We start from the raw sequence: 12,866 nt of genomic DNA, 5'->3' as shown, positions 1-12,866 counted from the left end.
CTATCCGTATGGATATTACGTACGGATAGCTTGTGGAGCCCTTCCCGTGGCATCTGCCGGGCATTGCCAGCTCTCTCCCTGTGCCTCTTGGGCTTATAAATGGTGCTGTTCTAGCTGAGTGTGGAGGTACATGCCTTTAATCCCAGCACTCAAAGAGGTAGACGCAGGTAGATCTCTATGAGTTGGAGGCCAGCCTGGTCTACAACTTCCAGGCTAGCCAAGACCCTGTCCCAAAAATAAAATAAAATAAAATAAATTCTTCCTTCCCTCCCCACACCCTCGAAAAAAAATGACCATTTTTGCCCTGCCCTGTCCCAGTCATCTGTCTGTTTCCTTCTCTCTACCCTACAAGAGACTCCAGCCTCAAAAAATAAAAGTCACTCCCCTTCAAGCTTGTGCTCTTCCTCCCCATCAGAGAAGCAGACCTTGATGCAAGGGATCCAGGAGACCAGGAAGCCAGCAGTGGCTCTTCGCCTTCCAGCACAAAGACTGCCTTCCATGCCACAGCCATGGGTTCAGGGAAGTCAGTGGCCAAATGACTAGCCTGGTCAGAGCTCTCTCTCTGCAAGCTTGAGAGTCAGTGGGTGGGTGGGGGGCCTCAGCACAGCTGGGGTCTGTTGCAGCCCTTTCCTGCCTCAGTGGTGGTGATGGCTCTGGTCCTGAGACTAGATCTTGACAGTCAGGAAGTGGGCAGCGCTGCCGGCGGCACCGTGGCAGTCGTCTTTGTCAGAGATCCGGATCTGTTCTGGGGCCTCTCACGCGTGGATGGCATTGGCTACATCGGTAAACACCAGCCTGCTAGGCCTCTGCAGTGGGCCCTGGGAAGGGAGAGTGCTCTGCAGGGAGACAGGCAGGAACATCAGAAACCTTGACTAAAGGCAGTCTCTGGTCCAGTCACTTCCACCCTCACTTCCTGGTGCCTGCGGTTGATTGGCATCCACTAGAGTACCCATCCACCAGGCTCAGTCTGGAAATATGACCTGGCTCCGAAGACCTCCCTCCCCCAAGCTATTCCCAGCTTGCCCTGTCACCTTGGCAGCACTTCCTAGGGCCTTAGGCCTTAGTATTGGATTAATTATGCATGTATTTTTTTTTCTGTCAGCAGGAAGATCTGGTCCTCTTCCCCACAAGGACAGGGGCAAACAAGGATGGATGAAGGACAGGCCCAAGCCCTACACGGAACCACACTGAGGATCTGGGAGAATCCCAAGGGGTTTGGTTGCTCAGTGGCTCTGACAGAATAGGGCCTGGGTGCCCACCCCTCTGCATACAGGAGCTGTGTTTGGCTTGGGTCTCCACTTCCCTGGGTTGTCAGGGACTAGGATTCACCTGCCAACTCAGCGGTACCTGTGCTGAAGAGCCTGATCCCGCTCACAACCCACCCAGGCCCACGGATCCTCGTGGAGTGGAGAGACAAAGCACGTCTACCCACCGATCCCGCCTTTAAGTTTTATTTGTTTTTCTCCTTTCCCAGCTAGTACCTGAGGGCTCTCGGGGCAAGAATTAGGATTTCCATCTGTAGATGAGAAAACTGGGCTCAGAGATTCTAACTGGGCCTCCATGATCTATATACAGGCTGTCAGAGCTGGACCAGGCTGGAGCCCACAAAGCCCGGGCTTTGCACGGTGAGTCTGTGAGAGCCACGGAAGAACCCAGCAGTTTCTGAACAAATCTAAAGAGACCCACGTGCTCAAGAGTGCCACCTTGTCACCTGGCAGGTGCCAGCAAGATTCGTGGAAAGGATGGAAGGTGGGTTGCAGGAGAAAGGGCAGCTCCGCACTGGGTGGGGAAACTGACCAGTGCCCACCTTGCCCTGTGTGGCCTGCAGCGAGGCAGCAGCCTGAATGGAGGCTGCATCTCGCCCATGTTCCAGGAGTTCCTGCTCCAGCTCGTCTTGCTCCTCCGTGGGGTCAAAGTTGTACATAGGCATGAGCTGGTGGCGCAGCTTCTCCAGCCTGGGGGTAGGACAGAGGCTGTCTGAGGGCAGAGAAGAGCTTTCCTCCCTCCCTTCCTCCCTCAGTTCCGGTGGCCAAGGGAGCCACACACCAAGTTTAAGGTGCCTAAGTCGTCCCTTAGGATTCGCTGACAGACATCTTTGAACCTACAGTACCAATTTGACTCTCAGAGGGGTAGCCTTAGAATAAGCAAGTTGCTATTCCTGGGTCTGGTGGGACCATCATCCATAGGATCCACAGGGGCTACCTGGGCCAAGATCCTACTGCAATCCCCGGAGGTGGACACAGTGATGGATGGGAGCACAGGTGGGGAGCCACTGAGCGACAGTCCGCTTAGGACATGTGGACAAGGGCATCTGGGTGGCCATGATTCCTACCCTTCTTCCACCCTGTCCCCAATACCAGGGTTACACTTGTTTTCTCAGAATCTTCCTCCCTGCCTGCCTGTGTGTGAAAGTGGCCATCCTCAATCATGAGTGAGCAGCGAAGGCCTTGACTCCCACCTTAACCCCATGCCCTCCCCCAGGGAGAGGAGCCTTAGTGCTGGGGCCTGTTCTTTCCTACTCCCACTCCCCAGATCCAGCCCAGTCCTTCCCATAGGCTACAGCCTCAGGGCCACCTGGGGAATTACCTCTTCTTCTTCCTGATGTATAAAACCTGCAAGAGAAGGAACCGAGTCAGCCATCAGCCGTCAGAGAAGAAGGTCCCCATCGACCCAGCATGCCCTCATGGTGGGGGAAGCCGCAGAGGATGAAAAGTGGGAACCTGTGGGTCACCATGTCCTCAGGGTCAGTCCCATCCCATACAGACATCTTACATATATGCTTCATGCTCACTGCCCCTGCTCCTCAATAAAGTCTGGCTAAGCAGCCCAGGTTTGCCGGAATTCCCTATGTAGTCCAGGCTGGCCTTGAACTCTCTCTCCATCCTTCTACTTCAGTCTGAGCGCTTGAATTACAGGCCTGCACAACTCTACCCCGCTCCTTTGATATCTTTTGATGCCAACAGATCCCAGACTGAGTCTGGAGACTCAGAGATGGGGGCCAGACGTAGGAAAACTAGTTAGGCCTGTTTGGAATTGGCTGTCTCTGACTCTCCAAATTCTGACTAACTACCCACACAGCATTTGCCTGGGACTCCTCAGCGCTGACGGGGAAAGCGAATACTTCCCATGTCCCTTCCCCTCAGTTCTCACCAAAATTTCACTTACGGGTGAAAAGAGCAGCACACGGACAGTGGCAGACTGCAGCAAAGAGAGAGGCTCTAAGCTATGCTCAGCATCTCTGACCCCCAGGGTCACCCCTTAGAGCCCTGCACCCCTGACCCCCAGGGTCACCCCTCAGAGCCCTGCACCCCTGACCCCCAGGGTCACTCCCAACCCCTAGGGTCACTTCTCAGAACCCTGCAACCCCCGACCCCCAGGGTCACCTCTCAGAGCCCTGCACTCCTGAGCCCCAGGGTTACCCCTCAGAGCCCTGCACCCCCGAGCCCCAGGGTCACCCCTCAGAGCCCTGCACCCCTGAGCCCCAGGGTCACCCCTCAGAGCCCTGCACCCCCAACACCCAGGGTCAGCTCTCAGAGCCCTGCACCCCTGAGCCCCAGGGTTACCCCTCAGAGCCCTGTACCCCCAATACCCAGGGTCAACTCTCAGAGCCCTGCACCCCTGACCCCCAGGGTCACTCCCAACCCCTAGGGTCACTTCTCAGAACCCTGCAACCCCCAACCCCCAGGGTCACCTCTCAGAGCCCTACACTCCTGAGCCCCAGGGTTACCCCTCAGAGCCCTGCACCCCCGAAACCCAGGGTCACTTCTCAGAGCCCTGATGCTAGAGGAACCTAAGAAGATCCCTGGCACCCTTCATCCCTTGTCCAGACACAAAAGTAAAAGGATTACAACCCAATGCCAATACCTAGAACCCACAGGCAGGAACAACAAGCCTTGGGACTAAGCACAGGGAGGAAGTGGGTGATTCTTGGGAGCCCATGCCTGGACAGGGATTCTGGGGATGACTGCCACCATCTGCTCTTTCTCAAACTGGCAATTTTTAACTATCAAGAATATGACAGCCTGGCTGGGCGGTGATGGCACAAGCCTTTAATCTCAGCACTCAGGAGGCAAAGGCAGATCTCTGAGTTTGAGGCCAGCCTGATCTATATAGTGAGACCCTGTCTCAACAAACAAACAAACAAACAAACAAGAAACAAAAAGAGCCACGCAGTGGTGGGACGCGCCTTTAATCCTAGCACTTGGGAGGCAGAGGCAGGCAGATTTCTGAGTTCGAGGCCAGCCTGGTCTACAGAGTGAGTTTCAGGACAGCCAGGGCTACACAGAGAAACCCTGTCTCGAAAAATCAAATAAATGAATGAATGAATGAATGAATGAATGAATAAATAAATAAATAAATAAATAAATAATAAAAAAGAAACAAAAATAAAATGGCAGCTCTGCCTAGGGGAAAACACATCCTTGAGTTTGTCCTAAGCCCCTGTGGCTCCCACAGTCTCTGTAGCTCACTCATAACTTTAATCTGTTTAATTCTGAATCTGGCTCAGAGCTTTCCCACGTGATCTCAAGTGGAAAAAAGCTGAAGTGTTTGAGCTCATCTACCTGCTCCGGGAGTGACTGTTTGCTGACTTATGGGTAGAAACAACAGAAACTCGGGTCTCTGGATCATCCCCAACTCCAGCTCCAGTACCCTAAGCATGCTCCTTGGCCTCATGACTCTTACTCCAAATGTCCTCCCTCCCCTGTGGCCTGTGACTCAGGATAATGACAGGAAAGGCCAGACAAAAACCCCATCCAGCTTGCATGCCTCTGCCCTGTGGCCCTTCCACCCCAGCTGAGGGCATCCTTCCACTTCCTTTCCAAATCTCCCTGCCTCTCACTGTCCTCCCCATGTCTCCCAGGGAGCCTTTTTGCTCTGCTCTAGCCTGCACCAAGGTCTTTTCACACTCCTGTGTGAGGCACAAGGCTGGCACCAGGGAGAAGGAAGAGGCAAGCAGGGGACATTTCTAGAAGTCCTCGCTTCTCTGTGTCCATCTCTATCTTTGTCCCACCACCTTCTGACTCTCTGCCTTTGGTGGGAAGGTCATCCACTCTGGCCTGAATGTCCCTTAGGGACAAAGAGCAAGGCAGCATTATCAGATTCCCAGGTCAAAATCTTTTGCTCAGAGTTAAGACAGATTCTAAGTCATTTGCCCCCGAGGCTAGGGTATCTCAGGCTGTTTTAGCCACCACATAGGTGCCAAGGGCAAGCCCTAGCTTTTTACCTTCCTCTTGACCCAGGAAAGCTCTCCTCCCTGGCCTCCTTCTGCCTGTCACATACCCTAGCCCTACTTGCTGGCCAGTAGTTCCCTGGCAGTTGTCCCAAGCCTGCAGGGCCCATATGGCAACCCTGGTTTAACACCGCTCTAGCCAGGCCATGGATGACCATCTCTGCCCTGTTTTTTGTTTTGTTGTTGTCTGTTTTGTTTTGTGTGTTTCTCTGTATGTGCTGTTTGTTTGCTTGCTTGCTTGCTTTTAGTCCAGTGCTTAAGACTGAATTTAGGACTTTGTACCTGCTATGCATGCACTTGGCTTCGGATCAAGTCCCCTCCCCCCACCCTCCCCCCACCCCATACAACCCTGTGTGTCAGATCTGCATGCTCCTGAGCTCAAGGCTAGCCATCATGACTTGTAAAGGGCAATGGGCAGGATGCCATTATTACCAGCCCCTCTGGTGGGCTTCAGGTGCACCTCATTTTTCTTAGTCGTAACTTTACAATCTCTAGTGACTCTTTAGTGACATTCTCTGTGTCTGTCACTGGTGAAGGATACTAACAGGATTCCTCTAGCTCACCTCTGTTCTGATGGCTGCCTGCCCCTGCCCTTTCTCATGACAATGACTTCAGGCTCCTACCTGGAGTCTGAGCTCTAAAGTTTCTTCCCAGCTGTCTCTGACCACCCACCCCAGATAAAAACCCCTTGCCTATTAACCCACTGTTCATCAGAAACACAAGTCAGGACCTCATCTCGTCCAGCCCTGCTGTGTCCTAAGGGTAAAGGAAGACAGTAAATAACCACTAAACGAATGTGTCAATTAAGTGCTAACAGCCTCCCTCCCACCCAGACTCTGCATCCCACATAATATCCCAACTATCTCTGGCCTCTACTGCTATTGAAACTCCCACACTCCTCTGTTTCACTGCTCTGCTTGCTGCTCCTAGAACCTCCTACCTGCTTCAAACATCTGCTTATCAAGACCCTGTGTCTGGACCCCTCCCCAGCTCCAATCTTAGAAGCCCCAGCCCAAAGCCTCATGTATCATTCAGACTCATTGCTGGTTCTTCCAATTAGAACTGCTCGTCTGGGCCCCAGTAAATAAATCTTAGGTGTGGGCGGGAGGGAATTGCATTATCATTAATAGACATTCTAATTAGCTTGTCTATAAGTCTGAACACTAATCACCCTCCCCCAAAGGACAACTTTCCAGACCTTCTCCAGCTTGCCCCGGCTCTCACCATGGCCACAGCCAGGCCAATCACTGTGATGATCCCAAAAGATAGAAGCATGGTACCCACACCAGCTGCACCACCTGCCATATCAGGGATTCTGGTATCATTGAAGCTTGTGGTTTCTGGGCTGAGGGTGGCGGTCTCTGTGGTAGAGCCTTCAGCGGCAGGCTCCAAGTCAGGCTCAGTGGTGGGCAGGTGGCTGCTGAACCAGCTCTGAGTAGCTGGGACCCCGGAGTTCATGCTGATGCTGGGAGACTGCCAGCGCTCAGTCAACTTGCCCACTGATTTCTGACGTTAGGAGTGTGCGAGGTTGTCGTTCCCACCACTGTGATGACCACTGGCACAGCTGAGTCCTTACCAGGAGACCCCTGCCGCTCTCAGTTCTAGAAAGGCAAGAATAAAAGCGGAGGTTACAGCTGGGGCATGTCTGTGGGATATTCCCTCTAGAATCTGAAGGCACGGAGGAAGTAAAGGTTTCAAGACAGAGCTAAGTCAAGTTCACAGAGTATTAGGACACAGGCTTCTATAGGGACATGGGGACACGAAAGCAAAGCCCTGTCACCAATGAAAACAGTGATCATAACTGGGAGATGGGAGAAGATGCGGGAGGCCTGGAAGAAAAAGTCCATCCCTTGTGCAATTATCTCTGTAACTGCCACTTCTCCTCCTCACTCCCTGCACCCCACATCCCTCATCCTGCTTGGGAAGTACTTGCCTAAGATTCAGACAGACCTGATATAACCTCAGGCAAGTCACCCCTCTTCTATGTGTCTAGTGTTTCTCAAGGTGGGAAAATAAAGAACAACCTCATGGTATTGTAGGGTTAATGGCATGTCAGAATGAACGAGTCCCCAGTGTGTGTGTGTGTGTGTATGGGGGGTGGGGGGATACTTAGCCCAGCACAAGGCCTGTCCACAGAAAGCATTCAGTAAGTGTTCCAGGTCCTCATCACTACCACCAACAACCCAGGAGGGGCTGAACACAGCAGTCTCTGGACCTAGTCAGCTGTGAGACCCAGGCTGTGGTTGTGGCTGGTGTGGAGACACCAAGAGGCAGGAATGACAGGCTGAGCTATTGGCGTGGTAGTTGGCAGGGGTGGTCTTGGGACAACCTCCTTCACCTCTACTAGATGTAAGGCATGGGGTTACATCTTCAGAGGCACTGATGGAATACCCACTTTGAAACACCTATTTCCCTCCTATTTTGGGAGCGGAGGATGGGAGATCACCCAGCCTCTATGGATCTTGGATAAAGCAGGGTAGGAATGAGTCCTACCAGTGCTGTAGAGGGGCAGACCTAGAAAGAGAAAGGATTCCTAGCTTATGGCTACCTATATGTTTCTCTGTGCGTCTCATAGGTATACATGGGATGCCTCCTCTTGCGGGTGTGCACATATGTGTGAGTGGTGTGCACATACTGTTCACGGTCCCTTAGGAAGGAGCAAAGCTGGCAGAGGGTCATGCATGGAGTAGACGCATTCCTTTCTGTCCTCTCCAGCTTGGCTCAGCAAGAAGTCTCAGGTTCTCTTCTGGGCTCTGCCACTGATCCCAGCATGACCTTGGACCAGACCCTTAACTCGCTCTGAGTCTGTTTACTACTGGCCAAAAAGGAGAGAAGCCATCCTGCCCACTATTTTATTGGTCTGCCTCGGGGGTCCAAAGGGGAAGGGAAGAACACCGGGGTAAAAGTGGTAGGCGCCGCGACCCCCAAGAAGCTGAATGCCATCAGGTCTCTTAGTCCTCCCTATCTCAATCCCCACGCCCGCCTCCACGACCCTGTGGTTCCTCCATTCTGGCTCAGAAGCAGCCGATCTCAGCACTTACTTAATCTTCTCCGGGGCGCCGAGCTCAGTCTGAGAAGCTAAGGGTGGTAGCGACCGGCAGGAGGCGTGGGCGGGGGGAACATTCAGGCCCGGGCGTTGGGGGCGACAGGTCCGACTCAAGGTCCGCCTTGCGTGCGCGCAGGAACCAGCTAGTATTAGCCTGCGCTGGCTGACAACCTGAGCTGGGGTGGGCTGGGCCGGGACCACGGAGGGGGTGGGGCTGGGATGAGCAGCCTCGGGGGATCCCCAGGAGCCGGAGTGCCTTGGCTCCCGGCCCCCTCCGCGCCTCCGGACCCTGATTGGCTGCCGAGCCTAAAGCCCGACCAGTATTGGCTCATTCGCCTGTCGCTCGAATATAGCTCCGCTCCCAGCGGGAGCTTGGACCTGACACCGGACAGCTAAAAGAGATTCTCTGAGAATACCTCTGACCCTGCTGGCCTGCCGGAAGTTAGGCAGTGGACCGTAGGTAGCCAGGTCCTTCCTGGGCCAGAATGCTGGCTCTTGGACACCTCCACCCGTACTGGGGGCAGACTTGTAAGCCGCAAAAAAACATAGGTACAGAGATTTGGTGAGAGTACCACTAGACCTGGAGTATTTGAAACCTAAAACGAACTCAGTTTGATCTTCTGTTGAGCTTATGACTTTGAACAGCAAACTGCTTCTCTTCTTTTGTTTCAGTTTCTTGCTTAGATAGGAACTCTGATGTTTTGGTACAAGGGCTTTTTTTGGTAAATGACTCCAACTATGGGGCTAGAAATGGAGACTCTTCAGTGCCGAGAGGTTGAGAACTATCTGCGTGATAGCCCACCTATTCCTCTCATAATAGCTTTCATTCACAGCAAAATTCATGTCAGGACAGAAGTATCAGTTTCCTATACCCAAGAGCTGTATCCCCAACCACTTAAAACTCCTCCTACTCCATCCCCTAAACAGACTATCACACTGTTGTCCAGGATGGCCTGATACTATGTTGCCCAGGTTGGTCTTGAATCAAGGCAATCCTGTACCTCCTGGGTGCTTGGGTTTTATTTTATTTTATTTTTTATTTTTTGGCCACGAGGTGTGTTTTATTTTCATCAATCATACAAATAATTTTCTATAATATCCCAGGGCAAACCAGTGAAAGTTGGCAGTCTGATTAGTGGAAAGGTCCCTTTCAGAGACCCGCGGGCTGGTGGCATCGCCTCGGAGCGCCCGGGGTTCACAGTGCAGCTTGTGGCTCACGTCCATCTTGCAGGTGGCTCTTCCTCCACATCACGAGTGCATCTTAGCGATGACCTGGTGCGGTGAGATGGGGAAATCTTCCTAGGCTTTTAGGAGATTTCACTCCTCTTTTCCTGTTCAATGGTCTCTTTGGTCAACAGGGTGTTCTTCTGTGTCTCGGTTTTCTTCAGCTTGGCCTTGTCAAAGCTGGCAATTTCCCCAGTGTCTGGCTTGTCTGCCATTTTCTTACAACTCGTGGATTTCATTCTGAGCTCACTCTCCAAATGCTCCCACTCTAGTTGCTGCAGCAAGAGCGGGTTTTAAGTTTTAAATAAAGTAATTTAATGTGTGAGAATGTTTTGTCTGCACGCATATCTGTGCACTACGTATGTGTCTGGTGCTCAAGGAAGCCAGAAGAGAGCATTGGATCCTCTGGTACTGGAGTTACATACTGCTGTTAGCCTCCTAGTAGGTGCTCAGAATTGAACCTGGATTCTCTGGAAAAGCAGCCAGTGCTCTTAACCACGGAGCCATCTCTCCAGACCCTCTTGTACAGGGACTTATAGGCATGCACCAGTACACTCAACTCCCAGCTCCTCTCCTTTTTTATTCCAACTTTTTATCTTTTACTTTTTCTTTTTAAGATTTATTTATTTTATGTATATGAGTACACTATTGCTCCCTTCAGACACACCAGAAGAGGGCATCAGATCCCATTACAGATGGTTGTGAGCCACCATGTAGTTGCTGAATTGAACTCAGGACCTCTGGAAGAGCAGTCAGTGCTCTTAACCACTGAGCCATCTCGCCAGCCCGATTTTTTACTTTTTCGAAGCAGAGTTTCATGTAGCCCAGTCTGGCCTTGAAAGATGAGCTTCCGGTTTCCATAGCTCCACCTGCTGAAGACTGGGATTTATAAGTATGTATTACCAAACCCAATTTATGGGCATCAAACCCAGAGTTGTATGAATGTTAGATGAGCACATCAATTGAGCTACCCCAAGAACTATTTTTTTAAAAATATTTTATTTTATTTCCTAAAATTATGTGTATGTATGTTTGGATGGGTATGTGTACATGGGTGCTTGGACATGAAACCCAGTTCTCTGCAAGAGCAATATGTGCTCCTAACCCCTGAGCCATCTCTTCAAGGTCCCTTCCCACCCTTCCCAACTCTGAGATAGGTTTTTACTAAATTACTCAGGATGGCTTTGAATGTATGATCCTCCTGCTTCAGCCTCTCCAGTAGCTGCGATTACGTGCCTGCACAACCAGGTCCAGGTCCTGCTGTGAATATTACAAAAGACACAACTAAAGCCTAGAAAGTCTGGGCATTTAAACAAAGTTAAGCAATGAGCTGCCAACAGAATCACGATGCAAATCAGTTCTCCAGAATTCGCTGTTTTGCTATCTGCTCCAAATTTTATGTGCGTGTGAGGTCAGGAGGGTCTTTAGATACTCAGTCCCTATCCGAAAACAGAGACTGCCCCCAAACACTGAAATCCAACCACACGCTGCTAGACCTAGCTTACAAGCTGTGAGAACAGCATATTCACCTCCCGTCCCCAAAAATCTGGCTCTCAAACCCAGCACACGTGGGTGACACCCTCGTGGCTTGTTTCTGCCCACCCACCGCCCCAGCTGGATAAGTGAACGGTTACTTCAAACAATCACCGCAGGCTGGAGCCACATCTCTGCTGAGACCTTAAGGAAGACCAGTGGGTCTGGGACCCTACAGAGCACCTCTCACGCCCCTGTACTTCCCCTTAGGAGGAGGCAGATGCTGGTCCGTTGAGCCTCCTTACCATCCCACCATCTTCAAAGGGGAATCCGGCCACTTTAGGAACCCTAGACCAAGGAGACGCGGTCCACCGGAGCCCTTTCTCAACTGCACCGAGGCGGAAGCAAGGTGCTGAGGGAGTGCGCTGCAGGTTACGCACATCCGGGGGCTGACGCTGGGGCTGTTTTCTGTTACCCGTGTGTGGGTAGGGCAAACGTGCTTGCCCTCTAAACAGGTATTCACCAGAGCAGGAGATCCGGATGGGAATGCGTGGGCTGCAACGTTGATTTTGAGACAGGGATGGCCCTATCCCTCGCATTCAGGGGTGGAGAGTGGGCGCGCTCATTTGAGTCGTTGGTAATGTCCCTGGCGGATTTGGGATGGAGGCTGTGTCAAGGTTTCGAGATTTGGTTCCTTCCGGAACTGGGTCCAGGTGGACCCAGTTGCGTCAGCAGTCTAGCAGAGCCGGATTTGCATTCCGCCCGGGGTATTTTCTACCTGAGTCACCGTGAGCAAGTTGCTCCCCTCTTCTGGAGCCCTGTCTAAGTGGATGTGCCAGTTAGGTTCTCAGCAAATGTTAGTTTGGACCTTACTTCGTTTGGAAGTAGAGGGGACCACAGATTTTGAGTTTTCATATAACTTATTTATGCTAGATTAAGTGTAACAGTGTTATTTTTTCGGCGTTTGATTTATGCTGATGTCCGGGATTATGGGATTATGGAGGGAAAGGCCCGCTAATGATGGATACAGAATGTCACAAGCAAAGCTCCCAAGCATGGCAGTCTCCTTCCATGTATTAGTGAGTCCTCAGGGTCTTCCGGGCCCCTGATATTCGTTGCTCAAGGCACTACTCACCAGAAAGCTGGTGTTATTTCGCCCACATTATGAGCAAACTGGAAGTCAGAAACAACGACTAGACTGAGAGCTCACTCACATTGGGGTCTGACATAGGTCTACCCTACTCCAAGTCCTACACCTTGACTGTGAACAGGGACAGAGCTCTGCCAGTTCAACCTGCTTCCGCTAAAAATAACAAAACATTACTGGCCAAGACAAGAAGGAATCAGATAGCCGGTTGGGGATATGAATATAGTCCAGGAGGTGACAGACTAAAAAGCACTCCCTTTCTGGCACATTTTTGAGTCTTTCCACATCCTTCTTTAGGGTGACAGCAACATCTGAGAAACAAAACAAATGGAGAACTAGAACCCATGACTGATTCTTCTTCACCCAGCCCAGGGATCACCCCCAGCCCTTACTTCAGTGACTGATAGATAGCACAAGACAGACTCCGGAGCTTGGAAACCTTTCTCCAAGAATGAAGCTCTGGGGACAAATACTTTGGACCCTTCTATCTGGTCCCCGTGGAAGGAGGGGAGTCCCCCAGAGCTGGGCCTTCAACTCATGGAAGACTTACTCATCTCTGGCTGGGCTGTTGAGTGCCACAGGGGTGGTTAATCACTGGACGAAGGTCTTTGAGGAAAGAGGTATCCCAGAGGCCCGGGAATCCAGTGAGTACATCGTGGCTCATGTCCTTGGAGCCAAAACAGTTAAGTGTAATGTTAGGGAGGACAGGGAGAGAGAGGAGGGAGGTCTCTGGAAAACATATACTG

The 12,866-nt window shown here is 51.7% G+C and overlaps 2 protein-coding genes and 1 pseudogene across 4 annotated transcripts in view; 1 reads left to right on the top strand and 2 right to left on the bottom strand.

The window, feature by feature from the left end:
- Positions 1 to 201: 201 nt before the first annotated feature.
- CUNH3orf18 (chromosome unknown C3orf18 homolog) lies at positions 202 to 8,487 on the bottom strand. Its single transcript, XM_031343780.1, has 5 exons — positions 8,272 to 8,487; positions 6,455 to 6,831; positions 2,587 to 2,612; positions 1,808 to 1,955; positions 202 to 836 (listed from the first exon to the last, which is right to left on the bottom strand). Exons 2-5 carry the CDS (start codon positions 6,686 to 6,688, stop codon positions 756 to 758), a joined length of 489 nt encoding a protein of 162 aa, XP_031199640.1. The 5' UTR covers positions 6,689 to 6,831; positions 8,272 to 8,487; the 3' UTR covers positions 202 to 755.
- A 675-nt stretch (positions 8,488 to 9,162) lies between these two features.
- LOC116073066 lies at positions 9,163 to 10,110 on the bottom strand (annotated as a pseudogene).
- A 1,003-nt stretch (positions 10,111 to 11,113) lies between these two features.
- Hemk1 (HemK methyltransferase family member 1) overlaps positions 11,114 to 12,866 on the top strand; it is a 12,298-nt gene continuing 10,545 nt past the window's right edge. Inside the window, exons 1-2 of one of the 3 annotated variants that reach the window (XM_031345123.1) lie at positions 11,114 to 11,382; positions 12,418 to 12,802. In XM_031345123.1, the coding sequence (XP_031200983.1) occupies positions 12,572 to 12,802 (231 nt within the window). In that variant the 5' untranslated portion in view covers positions 11,114 to 11,382; positions 12,418 to 12,571. The other 2 variants (XM_031345120.1, XM_031345122.1) reach the window with 2 other exon arrangements.

This window comes from Mastomys coucha, unplaced genomic scaffold (genome assembly GCF_008632895.1).
Source record: "Mastomys coucha isolate ucsf_1 unplaced genomic scaffold, UCSF_Mcou_1 pScaffold23, whole genome shotgun sequence".
NCBI classification, from domain to species: domain Eukaryota; kingdom Metazoa; phylum Chordata; class Mammalia; order Rodentia; family Muridae; genus Mastomys; species Mastomys coucha.
The sequence above is the reverse complement of the archived record's forward strand: the minus strand, read 5'-3'. Positions and strand labels throughout refer to the sequence as shown.

What these genes read in the sequence shown, in the direction of transcription:
- CUNH3orf18 (XM_031343780.1), bottom strand. Translation starts at nt 6,688, where the DNA reads ATGAACTCCGGGGTCCCAGCTACTCAGAGCTGGTTCAGCAGCCACCTG. An exon ending in TTGGCCTGGCTGTGGCCATG is followed by an intron (nt 2,613 to 6,454) that starts GTGAGAGCCGGG and finishes CTTCTCTTGCAG; the next exon opens with GTTTTATACATCAGGAAGAA. An exon ending in TACATCAGGAAGAAGAAGAG is followed by an intron (nt 1,956 to 2,586) that starts GTAATTCCCCAG and finishes TCCTACCCCCAG; the next exon opens with GCTGGAGAAGCTGCGCCACC.